At 38.1% G+C, this 22673-nt stretch overlaps 2 protein-coding genes across 6 annotated transcripts in view; both read left to right on the top strand.

Annotated features, from left to right (window-relative positions):
• Positions 1-4087: 4087 nt before the first annotated feature.
• On the top strand, positions 4088-16542 carry LOC130557816 (E3 SUMO-protein ligase ZBED1-like). 3 transcript variants are annotated; one of them, XR_008963359.1, is made up of 3 exons: positions 4088-4636; positions 14892-15008; positions 15768-16542. XR_008963359.1 is itself a non-coding variant. In XM_057339895.1 (2 exons), the coding sequence occupies exon 2, from the start codon at positions 9807-9809 to the stop codon at positions 10743-10745; it is 939 nt and encodes a 312-aa protein (XP_057195878.1). In that variant the 5' UTR covers positions 4088-4636; positions 9706-9806; the 3' UTR covers positions 10746-11005. The 3 variants fall into 3 exon arrangements, 2 of the variants coding, with proteins under 2 accessions (XP_057195878.1, XP_057195870.1); XM_057339895.1 differs by lacking the exons at positions 14892-15008; positions 15768-16542 and adding an exon at positions 9706-11005; XM_057339887.1 differs by lacking the exons at positions 4088-4636; positions 14892-15008; positions 15768-16542 and adding exons at positions 5310-9090; positions 9706-11005.
• Positions 16543-19537: 2995 nt separating this feature from the next.
• glceb (glucuronic acid epimerase b) overlaps positions 19538-22673 on the top strand; it is a 52494-nt gene continuing 49358 nt past the window's right edge. For all 3 annotated transcript variants that reach the window (XM_057339851.1, XM_057339840.1, XM_057339858.1), the window contains exon 1: positions 19538-19650. The gene's annotated coding sequence lies outside the window, so the exon portion shown is untranslated. The remainder of the gene's footprint in view (positions 19651-22673) is intronic.

Here is a 22673-nt window from a genome sequence, read left to right on the forward strand (position 1 = left end):
TCTGCTCAGGTGCCTGTGCTGTTCAATCCTGCTCATTCCATTTGCATTTTTGCATAATTGTTCTGATTCTAAGGTGTCTTTATGAATGGCGATTTCCGGGATGACAGGTGTTGGCAACAGTCTTGTTCTAATGCTTCATACATTTTGCATCATGCCAGGCATTGATAGAGATCAAATGATTGCCAGTGCACCTCTCAGTTTATTGGAGAATATATTACCATAGAAGAGAAATGAACAGACAGTGATAAAACTGTTATTGGTCAGATGTGCAGAATGAGAGTCTGGTAGCCTTTTCCAATGTTGCACTGAGTTCATCTTGTTTTGGTCTCTGTTAGTAATGGTGAATGTCTCATCCAGTTTGCTGGAGATTTTGGTCTCCAGGAACTTGAATGGTTTAGTAAAATTTCCACACCAATAACATGTTGTGCTAATGGAAGATGGGCAGATGTGTGTTTGAGAAAGGGTGACCTAAATTCTGACCTGTGTTTTTAAAGGGACATTTCACCAGCAAATCAAAATTTCCCCATGTTTAACTCACCCTCAAGGCATCCTAACTGAATATGGTTTTCTTCTTGAAGAATAATGCAGTCAGGGTTATAATACCACGTATCATTTACTTCCAAGCTGTAGATAGGAGTGAATGGGCGTCAAAGTTTTTGAAGCTCCAAAAAGTGAACCCATCGATCAAAGAATTATTCTTCAAGAATAAAGTCGTATTCCGTTACGATGCCTTGATGGTGAGTAAAACATAGGGAAATTTAGATTTGCCTGTGAAATATCCCTTTAAGTTGTGTAACATTTTTTGTCAACGTGTCAAAACTGCATTCTACTGAGATACCACTAGACAGCAGTCTTTAACAGGCTGAAGAAATACAGCAGCTTACCAAAGAGGACCCAAGAAGACTGATAGCTACTGACAAAAATTGTGTTTCAGTTAGAGAATAATTTAGCCTATATAATATAGTTTCGTTTATAAACTTTATATATGTATATAACTGTTTTTCAACGGGTACATTTTTCATGTAAAAAATATTGTTTATGATAACATTCCAATATCTTTTATATTTAAGACAATCTCTCTACCTTCATCTCAATTCATTAGCATCAAAAACACACTACTACATAACGTGTTTTTCTAAATCACCTTAACTTATTTTGTTGTATTATAAGAAATAAAGGAATTAGTAAAGAAAAAAGCATTTTTTTGCACAATATTTTTTTGTCTTGCAGTAAAAGTATTTTTGTCTTGTGGCTCTTGTGACACGTGATAAACGCATGGCATTTTGCTGCCATCTACTGGCTTGTTACTCGGAAGTTCTTCTAATGCTTTTTGCCGATGACTTGGATGAAACGTCAATACGAGTATCTTCAGCAAGATTACCCTATAACTAAGATACCTTTAGAAAAAATATAAAAATGAATAAAAAGCTAGTGCAAAGAATGATTCCTGCATATTTGAATCCTGTGTATAAATACTATGAAGTACTTCACACTGAAATGTTTCTCCCAACCTTTAAAATATTTTTATCTGAAGGTGTATGTTTAAATACTTACATACATTACTGTCGTATTTTATTATTTTTGTATATTAAAATATAATTGTGCCAGCATAGTTTTTTTTTATTATACTTTGCATCATGTATTTATCTGTGTCACGATTGCAGTTAAATATATGACCACACAGGGGCAACCTAGGAAAACAAGTGAACCCACACTGCAGTTAAACTCTGGCTGACCCGTCGAGGGGTCCAAAATCCCATCATTAAAGGGTAATTTCACCCAAAAATCAACTTTGTGTGATTTTTTACTCACCCACATGACGTTAAACATGTTTAGAGAACTTCCGGCGTCTTCGGAGCACAAATAAAGATATTTATGTGACATCCGAGAGATTTCCAGGCCTCCTCATCATGGTGTCAGATTTTGCCAAGGTCCAGAAAAGTACTAAAAGACATCGTTAAATTGGTCCAACCACGCATAGTGGCTCAGTTAAATTTTTTGAAGCAACAAGAATGCTTTATGTGCGAAAAACAAACCAAAATATCGACTTAAATCGATATATTCTCCTCTGTCTTGTCAGTGTATGGCGCGCGTTCACGAGAGCCCTTATACAGCAATCTAGCCATATAAATCCGCACAGCAGAAGAATTTCTTATTTGCACATGGACAGGCAAAGTGAGTATAAACAGATCAGCACAGACTGAACACGCAAACTCTTTACAGCTCAAGCAAAGCATGCTAGTTAGCTATTGCTTTAACTAATGTTAACAAACACAATCTTATTGTAAGGTGTTATCATTATTATTTATTATCATGATTTTTATACTTTTTTCCTGCTTCAGAATGCTGAAATGTGTTTCTGTGAAGCTGCGCAACAATGCAAAACTGTGAAAAGCTATATCTGAATTGGTACTGAACTAAATAGAGATTTGACGTTGATAATGTTTAAAACTTTAAAAATAAGATTTGTGTCTGAGACAAGAAAACAACTTGTTGAAGATTTGAAAGATAGCACTTCAGATTACATTGGGATTAAAAACACATAAGCATAAACTTCAGTCCAGTTCATAATAAGACATTTATAAAATGCATCATTTAAGACACATTTTGTTTGTTATGTGTGTGTGTGTGGGATTGATTTGAGTTCTTTATGTTTGTTCTTTTGGCGTAAACCCACTCCATTGATCTTTGCTTTCCTCGTTTGTACATATTGGTGTTGCTGGTGGTGGTTTGCTATAATAATAATAAATATTTATGTGTGATTTGTTGGAATGGTTTTTATTTATTTTTATGTTACGCACCCTGACCCTAGACCGGGGTTGTAAAATAAAATAAATCAACCCAGCATTTTCAGAGTGTGGCAACAGAGAGGAGGCACAAGCATTGTCACTGCTAATCTATCTCTGAAAGTGTCACTCTTATGGGATTTATGTGAACAAAGGCCCTCTTACAACATCAAGAGTAATGGCAAAAAAGGGTGGCTCTGGGAAACATGTTTGTCAGTGAAATAAACCCCTGCATTCATTATTAATGTTAATTGACTTTTAGGATCAGATCTAAGGGTGGAGATTGTAATTTGATAGCCACATAGTGGGTATGCATATCATCTTCTACAAAAGTACTCAGAGTATTCTACAGAACAATTCCATGCCTTATCAGGCCTACGATTCTGATTTTAGATTCATTATGATGTTTGCTCTTTGTGTTATGGCTTTTAAATGGATAGATAGATGTTGCACTAAAGTTGCTGTGACTGTAACATTTTGCTATACACATTTGCAGGACCTGAACCTGTAAATTCAGCTAGAACTCTTTCTTGGTTTTGTCACTGTGTTTTTGGTACAGCTCTGTCGTCGGCCCCATACAGACAGGGTTTGTTTTTCAATGCTGATGTGTAGATAGTTTGCTGCTACACGATGAAAGCGATGCGAGTCTTGCAGAAAAAGGTAAAATGGAGAGTCTGGAAAAGAGCCTGGGCCTGTGAGCAATCATAATGCACAATATGTTGAGTGTGCAAATGTATGTTCTGCCTTTCAGTTAACAAAGCCATATATATATATAGATATAGATATAGTTACAGTACTAATATCAGAATGTTGGCTTTCATTCATAAAATTATGTTGTTAAAGAAATCTGTTGTTTTACATTCATTTGGAGATTAAATGTGAAATTATTAGAATGCAAAGTATTCTTTAACAATATAATTTTATGAATGAAAGCCAACATTCTGATATTAGTACTGTAACCGATGTCTCCATTAATTGATTATTTTTTCTTTATTTTAACATTAATTATAGCTGTTCAACACTGAAGTACAGTATAATTGAGAGCTATGTGTCTAACAGGTAGGAAATATGCAGAAATTGAATTAAGTTCTCAAACACTTAACCGTCTTTAATTCTAAATTAAATACAGAATTAAAGCTACAAAACACATTGATTTACTCTTTTCTTTTGTTCTTTGATTAACATTAATGACAGGAGTCACTGCAGCAGTTTAAGGATGCGGCCCCTTTAAGAGCTTCCACTCTACGCGGTCTGACGCTCTTTCCCAACTTCACAACTCTTTGCATTCATTTAGGATTTTATTTAACACGTTGAAATCTGTGTTACGAAAATGCTAGACAAAACGGGCTTTCTGACAATCTTGTGTGTTTTTGTTCATTCAAGCACGAAAGAGAACTTAATACTGGTGCTGTCTGGAAGATCCTGACAGAGATTCACTGACGCAGCCTTTAGCTGGACCACTGTCGCGTTGTGTCGCATCCCACAGCTAGAAGCTGGGTTTTCACGACGCGTCATCAATCCGTGTCCACCGAGGCGTTTACGCGGCCGACGTGTTTTTTTAATTGTTTTCAACGGAAACGCCGCGATTTTAAAAAAAATCCATCAATTGACGGTTTTTTCCGTGCTCAGCGCTGGTGCTATGCGTTTTTCCCACGATCGGCGCCGGCGTTCGACCGGGCGCCCAGAGTTGAAAAATGCTCAACTTTGGGCAGAACGCTGCGCCTGCTGCGGTCGTTTTCAGCCGAGCTCCTGCCAGGGGCGGTTCTATGGGGGGGGAGAGATTACGCAAGCAAGACGCAAACAACGTCTAGTCTGTGCGTCTTAAACGAGATTACGTCTACATCATACAGGTAATGGAAATATTTTGTAAAAATATAATGAAAATGCATATCATTACATTACACATTATTAAAATACTGACCTATATTTTCCGGTGTTGCGCATGTTAAATCTACATATAAAGCAGTCGTGACTCGTGCCTATACAAAGAATCAGCTGCTGCCAGAGAACGTGAATGTTAAATGCACTTTTGCCTTATAATTAAAATAAATGGTCTGTCATTCCCAAGGAATTAGCATTAGTTCAAGTAATCAATACATCTTGTTCTATGCTGTCTTGTATATTACTTGTGGTATATTTGAGAGTCCTCTTTTCATTTACACATTTTCATAATTTTCCCATTTGCAGTTAAAATGAAGAGAAAAAATCCTAAGGACATAATGTCCTTTTTTAATAAGAAAACTGAAGATAATAGTCAGTCAAGGCTGGAGAAAAAAGATGCTTCTGAAAAAGAGTCAGAAATGCACAAAAGCTTAGAGAATGAAGAAAGTCCAGAAGAACAGAGGACCCATCAGCAAGGTGATTTAGTTGTGCAGAGAGACAACTTTTATAACCCAGAAACTCCATGTGAAAAACATGAGTTTTTACATGAGTACATGGCATTCACATGAAAGTGTGCCAAAACCACATATATCACATGTGAAAAATTTGAAATTCATGTTTTTTTCTTTGTGTAAAGGAAATACCTGATAATGTGACTCCTGTTTAGATGACTGCTTAAGTTGATTTTTGGATAACTTGTTTGTGGGTAGTTTTGACCATGGAACATTAATTTGAGCTGAACTTGTTTTATTAGCTTATTAGTTTACTTCTAGAGAAAACAGTAATACATGACAGTGAAAAATGACTGAAAATTAATCATGACACATGTTAGTGTGCCCCCTAAAAGCACAAGTGGCCCCTGCCTGGCCCCCCAGTTACAGTAGTCTAGAACCGCCACTGGCTCCTGCCGTTTTCAGCCGCGTATAGGGCCTGATCAGACCGTCTTTTGCTGTGAGACGCAAAATCAAGGGACTGCCACATCTAGATATCTGATCAGATCTCTATAGTTTCCCTCCAATTATTTGAATAAGCCTGCAATTTAAAAATAGCCCCGGTGCGGGGAGATTTCACACAACACGTATAACGGGGAGGATGAGCATGTTACAGATTTGATACACAGCCATGTTGAAATCGAGGCAGCGGTGGAAGTAAACCGCGGTTAAAACGATTAATGATCTTATATGTGAAAGTATAAGCAGAGGACGTTTGTAAAATTACACAAGTTTTTGTACTTGAGCTGTGGAGGGTTTCACTCGCGCGCGCATGCACACACATACACACAGACTCTAACGGTGTTTTTAAACACATCATTTGTTTATTCATGTCACAGACACATAAAATAATCACATAAGTAGGCCGAAGTTACTATAATCAAAAGCGACGACTTACATCGTTCTCGTCTATTTGGGTTGGTTCGGCTGAAAGTGACAGCGCGTCATTTCTTTGTCTGCGCCCTAAGTAGCGTGTTTACTGACATCAGCTATTAGCAACACTATACAATCTCGTTTCTGTGTGTAAATGATATATACGGTGTATTCAGAGCTCCGTTTCAAGCTGCGCGGCTGCCGCTTCTGTCTTCCGGGGACGGTACGAGACACGGCAGCAGCCCTCGGGACAGCGGGAAAACGGAGAGTATATTACGCCGTAGGCTACTGTAAATACACACAGTAGCCTATGTTGGAAACAAGCTGGTATAGTGTTGCTATTCGTGTCTGTGACATGAAAATAAACAAATGATGCGTTTAAAAACACCACTGGCGCTGTGTGTGCGAGTAAAACCCATTCGTGGAAGTCACAAAAAGCAATGTGTCACAAATATGTGATGATAAAGCTGAAGTGGTCAAGAAAACAGAAAACTCGTGTGATTTGACATACATCCTCTGTAGGTTGCAAATAATGATACACTGTAATAAAGTATCCACGATCATTTTGTGGGAAAATGAACAACTGTGCAAGAGTGCGTGAGCAAGAGTAAACTTTCCTCTGTATTTGTCATCTGCTCCGCAGTCTGACAGGCTTCGGACAGACGAGAGATTAATGATAGCGGGCGGGTTTTCTGTGAAGTTGTGCCGGTAAATGTAGATAAACTGTCTGGATTGCGTTTACATTACACTGAGATCCGATCACAATGCGTCCTCGACTTTCTCTTGATCAGGACACCCTGATCGGATAACATTCCGATCAGAAGCGGGTTTACACTTGTCTTTTCAATGTGTATGTGGCCAACATCCAGATACAGGTCGCATGTTAATGCCAAATATAAACGCACCCAAAGAGTCAACCAAAAGAGCAGCGCAGCACGCCTCGCGTTTTCGAACATGAAAAGCGCGTTCTATGTGATCGCCACGGCTGAAAACGGCAGGAGTTCGGCTGAAAACAGCAGGAGCTCGGCTGAAAACGCCCGCTGCAGGCCAAAAGTTTTCTATGAGGATAAGGTTTAGGGGTAGGGCTTGATTGGCAAACAAAATAAGTAGTTCACTACGTCGGGATGAGACCCGATTTCCGAAGAGTTTGGTTCCAAAATGAGAAATCCTGTTTTTTTATTGTGGTTTCCAATTAATATCAATCAAGCTGCAGTTGGTTTGTTTTGATATAAGCCATAATAACAAAAAAATACAGAAAACACAATAAAAACATGATAACATAATAAAAAATTTGAAAAAACTTGGAGCTTTGGAACCAAGCTCTTCAGATGGAAATCGAGTCGTCAGTCCTTATATGTATGTTACAGTACATGGCCATAGTGATTATATCGGGTGTGGTCGACTTGCATTATAGAGCTTATTTTCGCAGTAAGAACAGTGTGTCTCTTAACTGTTTTACAGTGATTCTTTACACATAAATGTGTGTGTGTCTACATCCATGTAGAATAGATTTAAACTAGACCTACATACAACGTTAAATACTGCTGACTCGTGCGTGAAGTTTAGAGTAGAAAATAATTAATTATACTGCATGTGATGTTACAGTATATGGCCATAACGTTTAGGCCTGTGTGATCGACTTGCATTAAAGGAACAATACAGCATTTTTAGGAGGATCTATTGACAGAAATGCAATATAATATACAAAACTATTTCTTCAGAGGTGTATAAAGACCTTACATAATGAACCGTTATGTTTCTAATACCTTAGAATAAGCTGTTTATATCTATATACTAAGGCTGGGCGATATACCGGTATGTACGTGACTACCGGTATTGTTTTGTGCCATGATATGAATTTTGCTATATCATGCATACCGTTATATATTCATGAACTCTAATTTTGCATTTATATTGTTTTGTTCAATTTGTCAACTGTTAACACTGCTAATGAAGACACAGAGTCGAGGGTGAACGTTTTAATCTTTTGTCCTCTCAACTTCGCGCTAGACAGGCATTAGTAATCAAACAGAGAGCGCCTTAACAGTCCTAAATTAATAGAGCACAAACCGCCGAACGTTACTCAAACACGCCACAGCAACAATCAAGCGTGCACAAGCAACTGCAGTTTGCGTTTGCGAATTCATGAGATAGAACGTGAGATTTGAGTGAAAAAGATGAGCGAACGCGCAGAAAGTGAGGTTGTTGAACAGCACGAGGAGGAATTAGTTAAAAAAAGAGGGGGCTCCTCTGTCGTATGGAACTGGTTTGGGTTCAAAATTTCTGACATCGACCAACAAACCATACTCTGCAAGTTGTGTCGCCGTGTTGTTGCAGCCAAAGGTGGAAACACTAGCAATCTCTTTCACCACTTGAAAACCATGCATGTCCGCGAATATGAGACATGCACCCAAATGCGTACAACAGGTCGTCCAACAGATCGTCCCGAAGGCGGCGGCGGCGGCGCACGCCCGAAGATGAGGATGGCTCCCATTCAGCAATCAATAAAGTCATCATTCGCTGCCGGTACTCCGTACGACAAGACGAGTAAAAGATGGAAAGACATAACAAGTGCAATAACACATCACATAGCGAAGGACATGGCACCCATTCGAACTGTGGAGAAAGAAGGTTTCAGAAAGTTGATTCAAACTCTGGAGCCAAGATATGAGATCCCCAGCCGTAAATATTTTAGTCAAACACGCCTGCCACAGCTTTTCACCGAATGTCAGGAAAGAGTTTACAACGAAATTAATAACATTGAATTTTTCTCCACCACTGCCGATCTATGGTCAAGCCGTACCACAGAACCATACATAAGCCTTACAATCCACTACATTGACAGTGAGTGGAAACTACAAAGTAGTTGTATAATAAACTATATATAATAAATGAAATAATCGCATCGGGTCTGAGGGATGCACTTTTGTGTTGGGGTTTAAAAGAGTCACGTCAAGTATGTATGACGACCGACAGTGGATCAAACATGATCAAAGCACTGCAGCTGAACAACTGGAAAAACCTTGGGTGTTTCGGACACAGGCTGCACAATGCCATTGGTAAGTTCGCTTTTAACGAATCTGAACTTCTGAATGAATCGAACAAATAAATAATTGACTCATAAAATTGAGTCATAACGACATTTACCGCCACCTACTGGAAGTTTTAGTTTCTTTTTTAATAATTTAATAAAATAACAATTTCATATTTTAATTAAAAACATTAAGCATAGTATACACAAAATCACTCATCATTTACTTATTCTCATCATGGTTCAAAAGTTAGTGTAATAAATGTTTTATTTTATATTTATTTTTGAAGCTAATTTTTGTAATGTCTTTACATGATAATGACTTTACATTTTTCTTTTTGGGGGTAATTTCTTAGCCAAACTTGATGTGTGAATAATTTGTGATGAATTGCCATATCATTTCTGGATCAAAAATTTTAATCACTTGACAGCCCTAGTTTTCAAATGTGCTAACTATGATCCAGTCTCTAACAATGATGAAGTCTCTACAATTAATAGTTGAATGTGAATCTATGTATGCAGTACAGTCTAAATTTTCAATGTCCATGTTGTAAATTTCATGTTTGTAGTTACTTTTTGTATTGTCATTCTATTTTAAATATTTTTCACCCTATTACTTTGATTTCTTATTTGCAATTTCCAGAGAGGAGTGTTCAAAACGAAACCCGGATTTCTCGAGCCACAGGGGTGTGCAAGAAGATAGTAAGCACATTTTCTTACAGCTGGAAAAAACAGAAGGCCCTGATGAGTGCACAGATTGAAAGAGGCCTGCCCTCACACAAGCTCATCACAGAATCTGCAACAAGGTGGGGATCTCGTCTGCAGATGATTGAAAGAGTCCTGGAACAGGAGAAAGCAATTACACAAGTCCTGGCAGCAGACAAAAAGACACGGCACCTTGTACCTACGTGGCAAGACATCATGGCCTTGGAGTCGGTCACAGCAGCACTGAAGCCACTCCAAGATTTTACAGATGCCCTGTCAGGAGAAGCATATGTCAGTGTGTCCTATTTGAAGCCTGTCATCCATCTGTTAAATACAGAGATTCTGAATCCAAAAGAGGGTGATACCGAACTGACCCAAGAGATCAAAACTAAGGTTCTTGATTACTTGAATAGCAAGTATACTGACCCTGCAACAGATGAGCTACTCACCATGGCAACCTTTCTCGACCCAAGATTTAAAACCATGTACTTGTCCCCTGAGAAACTGGAGGAAATTAAAGTGAGAGCAGCCTCAGAGACTGAAGCCCTCCTGGAGGAGAACCCTGCCCTGGTACTGGTAGAATCATCTCTTGTAGAGGATCAACCTGAAAGGGAGGGAGAAACAGCCACTGCTCCACTACCATCAGCCAAGAAGCCCAAGAAGAGCCTTGGAAGCTTCTTTAAGACCAGCAGTGCATCGGCCTCATGTTCACAGAAGCAGATCATTGAGCAAGAGCTAAACAGCTACATTCTGGCAATGACACCAGACGGTGAGACTGATCCTTTGGAGTGGTGGCGATTTCATGGATCTCATTTCCCACATGTAAGTTGTCTGGCAAAAAAGTACTTATGTATTCCTGCCACAAGTTCGCCCTCTGAGAGGGCATTCAGCACTGGGGGCAACGTCGTCACATGTAGCAGGGCGGCACTGAAGCCAGAAATGGTCAATAGGTTGGTGTTCCTGGCACAGAACTTGTGAAGAAGTTGATGCGATGTGAGGTTGTGTGAAAAGTGTAACCTTTTTTTCCAAGGTTATTACTTAGTAATCTTCTTTATCTCCTAAAACGTACTTGAAATATTGTATTTTATCTAATTTGACATAATATTTAATTTAGGCCTACCTCATGTTGCCACTTTGCACTGTTTGAATACTTGATGGTTGAGGTTTGAAATGTGTACTTTAAAAAGCTTACAGTATTTAAGTTTGTATAAACTACATTTTCCTTGTAGTAATCTTCTTTATCCCCTATATACTATACAGTATTTTATTTTATTTTACATCATATTTAATTTAATTTCTACCTCATGTTGAAATTTTGCACTGTTTGAAAAAAAAAACAATTGCACAATTAAAAAAAACTTTTAAGTTGATGTGAGTATTGGTTGGTACTAGCTGAAGCTTTAAAAGATTTGATTGAAAGTATTACAGTGTATAACAACTGAGTTACCTTATTTTCCATGTAGCAAAATATTTTCATTTTCTTTATCCCATGTGTTCATTAGATGTGTTTAAATAAAAGTCTTTTAAGGTCTATGTCCCATCCCTGACTTTTTTTTAGTTATATGAGGTTAAAATACCTATTTTTCCTATCATTTAACTAAGGTGTACTAAAATGTGATTCCATATGTTTTTATCATATCGAAATATCGATATCGACTGGACGGTGAAAAATACAGTGATATGAATTTGAGCTCATATCGCCCACCCCTACTATATACAGAGCGGGCCTACATACATTGAATTCGGCGCCATGTTTTGTACAGCAGCCCTAAACGGACAAACAACTCTACAACGCGCGTTTCCTCTTCCTTTCCGCTGCGGTATCGTGGTGAAACGGATCGCGGGAAGATCCGTGATCCATACGGATCGTGCTCTCCGGTGCGGAACGCATGTGACCCGCGGATTAACTGAAAGTTTATTCATCATTGAGTAAAAGAGTAAAACGCGCTCTCGCCCTCGCTCCAGTATCGAGTACAATATTAAAGCGGTTCCAGATAAACAATGACGCTCAAAACTGCTCCGTCACACAACAACATATCTTGTTAGTATGTTACTCACATACTGATCCGAATCAAAGCATCCTCGAGGGTGATTTTTAGACGATCTTTCTCTCCAACGTCTCTCTCTGCTGGAGAGTATCTCCATAGATATCTGTGAGTATATCTGCTAAAAGCCTAAGTCTTAACGTGTCTCTGCTGTAAAGTCTTTATAATATTAACGCAGGTCCTAGCTCCTGCCTGACTTTTATCCTTCTTTTTAAAAATAAAATCCACAAACCTTTTACTTTATGTAACACATAAGACATAGCTCTTTCTACAGTCTTTCTAATGCCCGCAAAATCTCTTCCCTGCGTCAACATGAGAACGACATCTTTTTGTACTGTGGTGGCCACCGTCGTGTTTGGACTGAGCGATTCGTGGCAAATCTATAATACAATGCTAGTGGCCGCTGTTAATCAAGAACTACGCCTTTAAAGAGCTTTATTTATTTAGAATAATTTTTTTGCCAACAAAATGTGCGATTTCCATTAGGTTCAATAGCAGTGTTTATGTTCGATGCCTCCAATATGGCTGACATTCAGATTGATGACGCGTCGTTCAAAACCCTCTATACAGAACACGTCAAAGCAACTGTGTAAAATCACGCTTAAATGGTTTAAAGGCCTTTACGTGAATAAGAGCGTGATTATATAATGTAACGCTAGACAAAGAATGACCAAATAAATGGATGCTGTTTTAATTGCGTTAAATATTTTAATGCGTTAATCTGAATAAAATGAATTGCATGCGTTAACGTTGACAGCCCTAATATACATACACTGTATATACTGTATATATATATGATACAGCATGATACCATGATTGTCAGATCATGTTTTGGATTCAAATAGTTTTGGGTTCAGTTTGAACAATCAGTTTTTCAGGTCTCAGAGAGGACACAGTTTTACTCTTGTGCAATTTTTATTGTTATGTTTTTTATATTTTTATTATGACATGCATACAGTATCCAAAAATGCATTTGTTTTATTATGTGGTGGACTTGTAATGAAAGGAACAAATAGAAGGTGCAGTTAAAAAAGATGAGAAAAGAATGTAAGAAAAGCAAAAAGCAAAGGGTAAAAAATAGTGACTGTGCACGGGGGCATGTTCTCTACAACTAACACAGATCGGCTCTCAGCCTGACTTCTCAAACATTAATGAAGATCCCTGCATTCTTACCACCAGGATCATGAGATGTTTGTCTTAAACTGTCCTGTCTTCCTCCCCACAATCTTTCTTGCACCTTCTGTCTTTCTCTGTGTGAAAGGGGTTTCTCTCTTTCCTAATCCCACTCCTACACCAAAGCTAACATTTCTTACTCTGAAAGTTATGTTTTGCTTATGTTTTTTTCTATATGATAACATACACCCCCAATCCCCCAATGTAATATACCCTGCTTGAAGACATTACTTTAGAATCCCTCTTTCTATAGCACCAACAGTACAGTATGTAATAAAACTATTATGTTTCTGCTCTCACTTTTGTTCAGATTCTTGGCTCTCAAAACGTGTGCATGAATTGTTATGAGACCTCAGACTCACTTGACCAAGTACACAATTTTGATCCACTAGCGATCAATTAACAAGTGTGGTCATGCAGCTGGTGCCATCCAGACTGGAGGAGAGAGCGGTGGCGGCTCTCAATGGCAGTTCTCCATGTCTAATAATCTTGTAAGACTCATCTACAGCAGCTCTTTCACCCAGATCTCTATTGCCCGAAGTCTGCGAACACTGATACACAAGAAATACTGTCTCTCCATGTAGATTCCATTAACACCAATAGCAGTTGTCTTATTGTGAATAATATCTTTAAACAGAGCCCAGTGCGACTCCAGATCAGATCCCTTGATTCCTTTTCTGTTTGTGTCAGTCTTTTTATTTGATCCTAATGTCTAATTACAGGTTTCCAATAGTGATAAGCATAATTAAATCAGTAGACATAAAATCAAGCTCCAAATCTCTCTCTCTCGCTCTCTCTCTTAAATTGTCTTCCCTAATAACTATATTTCTATCCATTTTAGCCTAGTATGGCTGACTGTCTCTTCCAGCCTTTAGCTAATCACATTGTATCCCAGAAGTGGATTTATAATTACATATTTACTGTCTACAGTACGCCATGCTGGTGCCAGGAGGACATGAACCACTGGATTCTGTAAATGGTGGTCTCCCAGACAATATGTGATTTTAGCATATTAGATTATCTGGTTAACAAATGATTGACTATTTTTATAAAGCTGTATCTATTTAAATTTTAACTGAAGCAAGTGTAGCTTTGTTGAGGATATCCTATGACATGACTATAGAAAACAATGAAAAAGGTGATTTCACCTGCCAAGAGTACAAACCGTCCTGTTTCATAATAAATCAGCACACTGTCCTTTGCAAGTGTACTAAAGTTTCTCCATGCAGTGCTCAAATCTTTTTATCTCCCAAGTTAACAACCTGGCTTTTTTCAGAGTGCTCCCTTGTTCTCCATAGACCAGCTTCACTATCATGAAAGTGTGATTCACGATGCATGATAAGGCTAACTGATTTACTTAAAGTGACAGTCATGGGCCCGGTTTCACAGACACAGCTTATTTTAAACCAGGACTATGCATTAGTTGAATTAAGATATTTATGTGGCTTTTATAAAAGCGCCTTATAAGAATACATATTGAGTGTGCATCTTGAGACAAAACAATGGCACTGATATATTTTAAGATATTTCTGGGCAAGTTATATTGAGTTAAGACAGGTCACACATTCATTTTAGTCTAGAACTAGCCTTAAGCCTTGCCTGTGAATGTCCCATGGTGTCCTTGAGCACTTCCCTGCTGAAAAGACTGGCATAGATGGTCTCCAGAAAAAAAATCTGGACTCATTTTTCCTCTCATGCGATAGTGTCTGGACCTGACTTTGTAGCTTAACCAGTATTACCATACTGGTTTTTGTTAACAAGCCAGTATTACATGAAACTTGTTGGTTTAAGATGGTCTTTTTAGCAGGCCTTGCATAATTTTTGTTAATCTCACATTGACATTGAGCAAGAATTTCACTACTCTTGCGATAGTGAGAGAAGTTGAGGTGTGTTTGTTTGTTCACAGCATTTCAGTGATGGATGTTATATAAACGGTGCATATAACGCTGGATTTGGAGATAGTTTGAAACTGAAAGATGGAGCAGTCCCAGCACTAAAAGATGCCGGACATGAACCGCACATGGTAAGTGAAACTGAGTCATATGTCTGTGTTTTGTTGGCATTTGGCAACTCATTTATATTAGTTATTTATTTATATTAGTTCATGGTGCATTAACAACGATTGATTTTAATAATGAAATGCTGAAATTAGCATGAACTGAGATTTATAAATGCTGTAGAAGTATTGGTCATTGTTAGTTCATGTTAGTTAATGCATTAACTACTTGTCTGCAAATACAACCTCATTGTAAAGTGTTACAAAATAAAAACATCAGGAGGCAGTTGACTATTAATTAATATTTTAAAAAGTCATTCTTATCCAAGTATCCAAATGGATACTTCTAAAAATAAGGGACATGCACAAAAGTTTATTGCACTCAGGGTCTGTGACAGTTTAGAGCCAAACCAGAGTGCATTTGCATGTAGAATATGAGCAGAGAATGTTTGTCATTCATTGCACCCTGCGCTAGGAATGAAAAAGAAGACAGTCTTTGGTACTTAGAAAGAAGAAAGAAACAGAGCTGACAGGCTGAGCAATATAATAGATGGATTTGTGAAAAGGGTTGGGAGGGAGACTTATGATGAGAGTGAGAAAGTAGAATAGACAGACAGCCAGGCTGTCAGACATATAGACATTGAGGAGAAGATTTAATGAGATGTGCATCTAGGGGGGAAAGATGAGAGAAAGATGAGGGTTTGATGAGCAGTGATCCCGTTGCTACAGCAACTGTCTTCACTGTCTCACTCCGTAACCCCCAAACTCTTTTGGTCTTTCTTGCAGCCTTTCTCTGTGTCACCCAGAAAATAAATCTTAAAATGCAGCAGAAGTAAACAACCACACACAGATCCAATTTGCACATGATACTAACATCCATTTCGGGCAACCCATTCGCAATTTGACAGCACCAAATATAGGTATGAGGTCCAAAGCAATCTGCCTCAAGCAACATGTGGAGGTCGTCATAAATGCATGTACCCACAGTGTTTGTGTCATTTTTTTATGCAAGATGCAGAGACCCTTCCCTCGAAATCTGCTCACAAGTGGTCACAGAAGACACATTCGAGATGCACATTATGCCAAGTGTAAAAGTGATGATGAGTCTCAGCATTCAAATCACCAGGTGTAAACAGTGTCAAGCCCATAAAGACAGAGGCTCAAAAATTCAAGATAAAGTGTAAAGAGCAAAAAAAAGGATCTGCCAAGTTCTTGGATGCATTTCCATGGAAACTATAGTGGGGGACTATCGTTGCCTTAAAAATGTTCAATCAAGGGGATGAACAAAATATACCAAATGAATATGATGATAAAGAGAACACTGTGATTGTCACAGATGTCATGATGTCAGTCTTATTTAAGCCTTATTGAGCTCAGCAAACATGTCTTATCCAATGACCCACGGCTGTTTTATGCTTACTTTCCTTTATAAACTGGATGACAGCCTGCGATGCCAATGATCCATAATTATGTTTTTGGTATAGATGCTTTTTGGTTTTCTGTTTTTTGGGAAGAGAGTGTATTTGTGAGTGCATGAATGCCCATGGTTTTTTACTTCCCAATGACAGATAAGCATGCTGGATGTAATGAAACATGTATTCAGAACTGGTACACACCTCTGACTTGAAAATAAAGTGACATTCTTTTCCTTTCTGTCATCATTATATCCATTCAGATTGTCATGTTGTCGACTGGTGTCACTTTGGCCTCCCCATAGTGGAAAGATCTCAGAAGGAGTGACAATGATAAGCAATGAGGCGCAGAGAAATAAAAGAGAAAGATGAGGATAGGTGTAGTAAATATTTGTGCTGAGTGAGTGAGTGCTGATTCTCTCTAGCTGGATGATATGAAGTACATGAACAAACACAGTAAGCAGTGCACATGAATCTTTAATATGTTTGGGGGGTCAATGACAATAAAAGACAACAAAAGATTGCAGCAAGCACACACCGCAACCCTGAAATCAATCAGCTGTCAGCTCTCTAACTGTACCAGACGAACTAAAACTGAACTGAAGCCTCTGCATTGACAATATCTATAGGTTGTTTACTCTAATAGCATGGCACAAATATTTTGGTATATAATCTTTCCTTATTTCATGATAGTCAAGGTGTGCAAAATGAACAATTTCACGAGGAAGAAACAGTATAAGTCTGAAACTTTTACTGAGTTTAAATTATAGTATTGAGGCTATTTCTAATATCTGTAAATAGGATATTGAAGTCTAATGTCTAACTGCTGACAAGGAGAAAGAGAGAGCGGCAGAAAAATTACTTTAGAAATGATTCATGTTCAGAGTGTAAAATAAATCTATAATTCTCTGAAACAGTACATGTTCCAGATGAACATACAAAAGGAGTAGTTCCGGTTGGGTTAATTCAGTACAGGGGCAAGATATTATAAAGCACTCAAGAGTATCAGCAAAATGTACCATGCACACTATAGGCCTACTGAAAAACCCTCTGGTGTTAAAGCAGTGTTATAGTAAAATCATGCTGGCTACCATGACATGTCATATTGCACTTACAAAAGCAGTTCAGTGTGACAAAGTGGGTCATATTCTGCTATTGAATCAAACCAATCAAATATACTTTAAATGATCCCCTTTCATTTTCATTTTGGGTGAACTGTTCCCTTAATAGATTTACCACCTTCAATCATTGCATTTCACATCTAAAATCATGACCATCTCTTTTTCCAAGCTGATTCTGTTTAAACAACCCAAAAGTACATCAGAGCATCAATAGGGAGTCTTCACTCTCAGAGAAAATGATCCATTTTTAGTGGACTATAAATATCCAGAGTTTTAAATACATTGTAATCTCTAATTTAGTCTTTCAGTCTTGGTTGAATTACTCTACAATGCTACAAATAAAGCAAGAACAATGCATCTCTTTTCAGCACACAGGAAAACACACACTTATACACTGAAATAACATCACCCATTTATTGTTGAGCATTTCCAAACAGTTTTTCCACTCACTCGTAATTCTTCAGGAAGCAAAGAAACTGCAGTCCCGAAGGATTCTGACTGTGATGACTCAAGAATGGACCATTATCCAGAACAAAGTCTCCACTTTAATGGCTCACCCTGTAGGACTGTGTTTTGGCATTCCACAAACTGATAGACGAAAACTCTTTTGCACCCTCTTGATAGAAACATGTCAAACTCAGAAATATAAATAGTTAGACATGTTCTAATTAGTGCATTCTGCTTAGAATACTTGTATGAATACTTAAATGTAAAGAGGACATTGACTAGAAAAAAAGTAAAGCTTATACATCCACTTGTACCACAAAGTGCATTTATTTGCAAAAGATGCCTGTCTAACAGAAGGTTTTAAGACTCCCACACATCTACTGTATGACACAGCTGTCAAAACAAATGTTTTGACTTTTAAAGGGTTTTGTTTGTAAGGATCATCTTAAAATATGTAGTTAACTCAAAATCGCATGCCTTTGAGCTGGAGCAGTGTGTGGGTGCATAATCACAACCATTTGTGACTGCAAGAGCTGCTTGACATGCATTTGTTGTGAAACTCATGAGGGTCATTGGGCTGGTGGTTAGGATTGTTTCCAGACGGATAGCGACAGTATGATAACAGTGTATCATAATTTTCATGCTCTTTTGCTCTAGAAAATGACTCATTTGGTTAATCTGTGCACCAAATGCACATGTTCTTTTTAAGAGAGATATCTGTGTAATTAATAATAGGTCTCTTGTGTGAAACTATTCACAGGAGTAGTTTAAGATTTTAACCAAAGTTTATGTGATATGTCGAAACTCATAAATGAAAGCAACATTCACTTAGAGATTGTTACTGTGGACTGGATACCTATAGCTTAAGGGGATATTTAGAGTTCAATACAAGCTCTATTGACAGCAGTTGTGGCATAATGTCAATTACCAGTGAAAATAATTTGGACTCACATTTTTTTAAACAAAAAGCAAGAATTCACAGTTACAAAAGTGCACTTAGAGGAACATAACTTTTATGCAAACAAAATATATTTATTATAAACACGAGAACTTTACATCATTTTATTTGTTGGCAAGAGTGCTGTTTTCAGTCCCATGTTTGTAAATTCATTAATCTCCTTCTATCAATTTATGTCAGCATGTAAGTACATTTTATACGTATGTGTTGTATCTTAAATGTGTCGCACTTCTAAAACAAAATGGGCAGACACAAAACCAATTTTTTATATTAAATTGTTAGTGCTGTTTTGCTGCCCCTGTCTTATACTTTAAAAATGTTAAATTAATAAAAGCTTTACAATCAGTTTGTCAAAAACTTTCAGTATATGACATACTCGCGTTCATTTTCACACAAATAACCAATCTTGTAACTTGCACTTTATACAACGCTCTCCCTGACGCCAATCATAGCAAACTGACCAATCAAATCGAAGAAGTATTGCGTTCTGACTTTTCATTGGCCAACATATGTCAACGCTGATTGGTTAGCTCAGCGGCGTCAGCAGTGTTGTGGTATCGCGGTATTTCAGCCATATGTTCTCTCGCTGCAGCGCTGTAACAGGCTGAGAGTGGGTGACTGACTGCCAGTAGATCCCCGTCTCTCTCAAGCAGTGCAATTTGCGTCTGGTGTTTACGTTACCTTTGAACTTTTTAAAGGTCCGAAGAACAGTGCCTTTGAATGCTTTAAAGGTGAGTAAATATTATTTATCGGTGCCTTTGCGGGTCTAAGGCTTTTTATTAATTTACAATGCTAACATGTCGGCAGTGCAGTGCCTTTGAGTTGGGCAGCAGGACTGCTAGCTGCTAACGATAGTCATTTTAGCTCGTATAACTCTTAATTACTAAATATCAATACACAGTCAACTCTAGGTCACAAAGCATCGTCACTGTGTTGTTGACGTCTTTGCCAGCATGTCCTTGCGGCTGTCGGGGTTTTAACGAAGCTCCTGTAACGTTACCCTTGCCAGTCAGCGCTATTATGGAAAACTACACGTGAAACTCTTACTTAGTTAAAAAATTGAACATTGGGAGCGCAACACAAATGACCCGTGCTGTATGCGTATGTCTGTCAATTTCTACGTGTCCTGCGTGGACGTGGCGTGCGCTCCATTATCAGTCAGGACAACAGTGCTCGTCTCATTGTTAATGAATCTTTGCAGGGTTTTCTCCATTACTACGTGCTTTGTCTTTGAATATATGCTTTTGTTTACATGACTGCACATTTTCAATGACGTACACTGTTGTTGTCGGCCGGGTTTATTCACAGCTGGAGTGCAGAAGACCTTAACATGTTGCTTGGCTTACATGTTGAATAGTTGAAAAATACATCTACCTTCAGAATGGTAATGGTACACAACTTAAGGAAGTCTTCTGGGGTGCAGTCATTCTGGAAACAGGAATCAGTGGTGATAGTGAAGCACTTTAATGCTTAAAAACACTATGAATTGTTCTTTTTGCTAGATCTGCACCAGTAATAAGACACAACTTTGAGTGTGCATGCTGGACTAACCATTTCATTTGTGCAAGGCAAATTCCTAGACCAGTTACAAATTGGCTGCGGTATGAACTTTATATTAGCTAAGTGCTATCTGAAATGGCTACATGAGGCGGTTATAGTTTCAGGGATCAGATGTTCAAAGGACAGAGCATTGTCATCATATTTTAGCTGCACAGAATTCTCACTGCAAATTTTCATTTGATAGCTTTGCTACCTACTGAGGAGTCCAGTTCAGTAAAGTTACATTTTGTGGGCTGGATTTTGGAAGTTAGGTAATTTGAGCTTTATTGTCTTCAGAAAGAAAAGAAATTGTTACTCAGTACTGCTACTTGTGTTTAAATGTTTAGGTAAATGCTTTTGAAATTTTAAACTAGCCATGTGCTTACATTGGTTTACTGGTTAGATGTTTGAGTTTTTTTATTATTATAGTGTTGAAAATGGGATGAGCGTCTCTTCATTTGCTAAATGCCTAGAAACAGCAAACATCTGCGTTGAATTGCTTTTTTGATCAATTCTCTACGGCCCTATGTCGTTCCCCTGTCATTGAGCAGATTTATTGCATGCAACACATTTTCACTTCAGCTAAATGAATTAAAACACTCTAAATCATTTTGCGTTTCCTTAACTTATTGTCATTTCACAACTTTTATTACGATGTACTATTCCAAGAGTGTTTCAAGCTCCATAGTTTAGAATCGGAATAGCTTACAATGCTTGCTAGTTTTGCTACACTAATTGCACTCATAGGAGCATGGGGAATTTTGGTTGAGACTTTGGCCAAGAAATTTCAAGCGCTAAAGTGAGCCGTAAGAAAAAAAGTGCTTAAGGTAAGTCCGAAATTTTCACACATTAAAAAATAATACGACCTCACGTTGTGTCAATCACATTGCCTCCGATATTTTTGTCCATCATAAAAAAATTCGGACCTGGTTCGATTATCTTCCGTAGCAAGCATTTTGAGAGGTATTTTTACAATTCAGAGACACCGTACAAGCGAGCGCCAAAATCCTGGATGTGTGTGTGTGAGTCCACTTCGTCTTGCAGCACAAAGTACTAAGAGAAACAAAGTGCAGAATACAAAGACAGAATATAGAGAGAGTGTGTGGCAGATGATTGCGGAACAGCTTGATAACAGGATAGTATGTACTGATTTTTTAGCCACGGTGCCAAAAGCAAGAAGACCATACTTCAACATTTAAAATCCAGGAGACCCACAGGGTTTCGGGGTTCCCGGGGCGCTCCGTCGGTCCGTTCGCAATTGTATTTACTGGAGAAACTGAAGTAGGATACTGGAGTCATGGGAGAAATAACAAAACGGATGGATGGCGGCAGATGGGTGTGAAAAACAGGAGACTCCCGGCGAAAACGGGAGAAAATGCAGACAGACAGTGAGGAGGACAGCCTACTTAGCGAGGTACTGTCAATGGAGAGAAGCAAGGGATGAAAGAGATAAGGAGAGAGGCAGAGCGAACGCAGGGTCAGGCTAGGGCTGTGCACGATTAATCGCGATTACCAATAAATCATGCTGGCTTGATTATGCAAGGCATCAACAAATTTTTTTTATGCGTAGCTTCATCAGCTTCAGCATAATATTATTTCCAGCTAAAATAGCAGGCTGCATATAGGGACATTTCACATACACCATTTCTGTCGTTTAAAATGAGCAGCGCGTCTACACAACAGAGCTGTACGCAGCACGCGCACCCATGACATTTATAAAGATTATCTTTTGGCACTATATCTCTAATATCCATCCTTATTTAGCGCCAAAAGCACTTCGTTTAACCTTACAACCTTCCAAATCGCCAAAATAGTTCCGTTTTGTTTTTAATGGCAAATTATTCATGTTTCGTTTCATTTCGATATTAAGTTAATTTAGAAAAATGTTTGGAGTATTTTTTTGTTTGTGGCTCACGTGCAGAACGCATAGTTTGATAGCCAAATGTGCTGGAGCACGAATTTGAATTAATGATGTGAATGACACTGTTTAAACTGTTAAAATAGTTTAGAATAAATAAACAGTTAAAAAGTTATATTTCGTTTCGTTTCTTTATTAGGTTAGAAAAATGTTTTGAGTATATTTGTTTGTTGCTCAGGCACAGAACGTAGTTTGATTGCCAACCACCAATTTGAATGATTTGAATGCATGATGGGCATGAGTCTGCTTAAATTCCTCATTTAGCTTCGGCTGTCGCCGTAAGAAAAATAAATTATA

The sequence above is a fragment of the Triplophysa rosa genome, linkage group LG1 (genome assembly GCF_024868665.1).
Source record: "Triplophysa rosa linkage group LG1, Trosa_1v2, whole genome shotgun sequence".
NCBI lineage: Eukaryota > Metazoa > Chordata > Actinopteri > Cypriniformes > Nemacheilidae > Triplophysa > Triplophysa rosa.

What these genes read in the sequence shown, in the direction of transcription:
- LOC130557816 (XM_057339887.1), top strand. Translation starts at nt 8,994, where the DNA reads ATGACGACCGACAGTGGATCAAACATGATCAAAGCACTGCAGCTGAAC. An exon ending in CAGGCTGCACAATGCCATTG is followed by an intron (nt 9,091 to 9,705) that starts GTAAGTTCGCTT and finishes TGCAATTTCCAG; the next exon opens with AGAGGAGTGTTCAAAACGAA.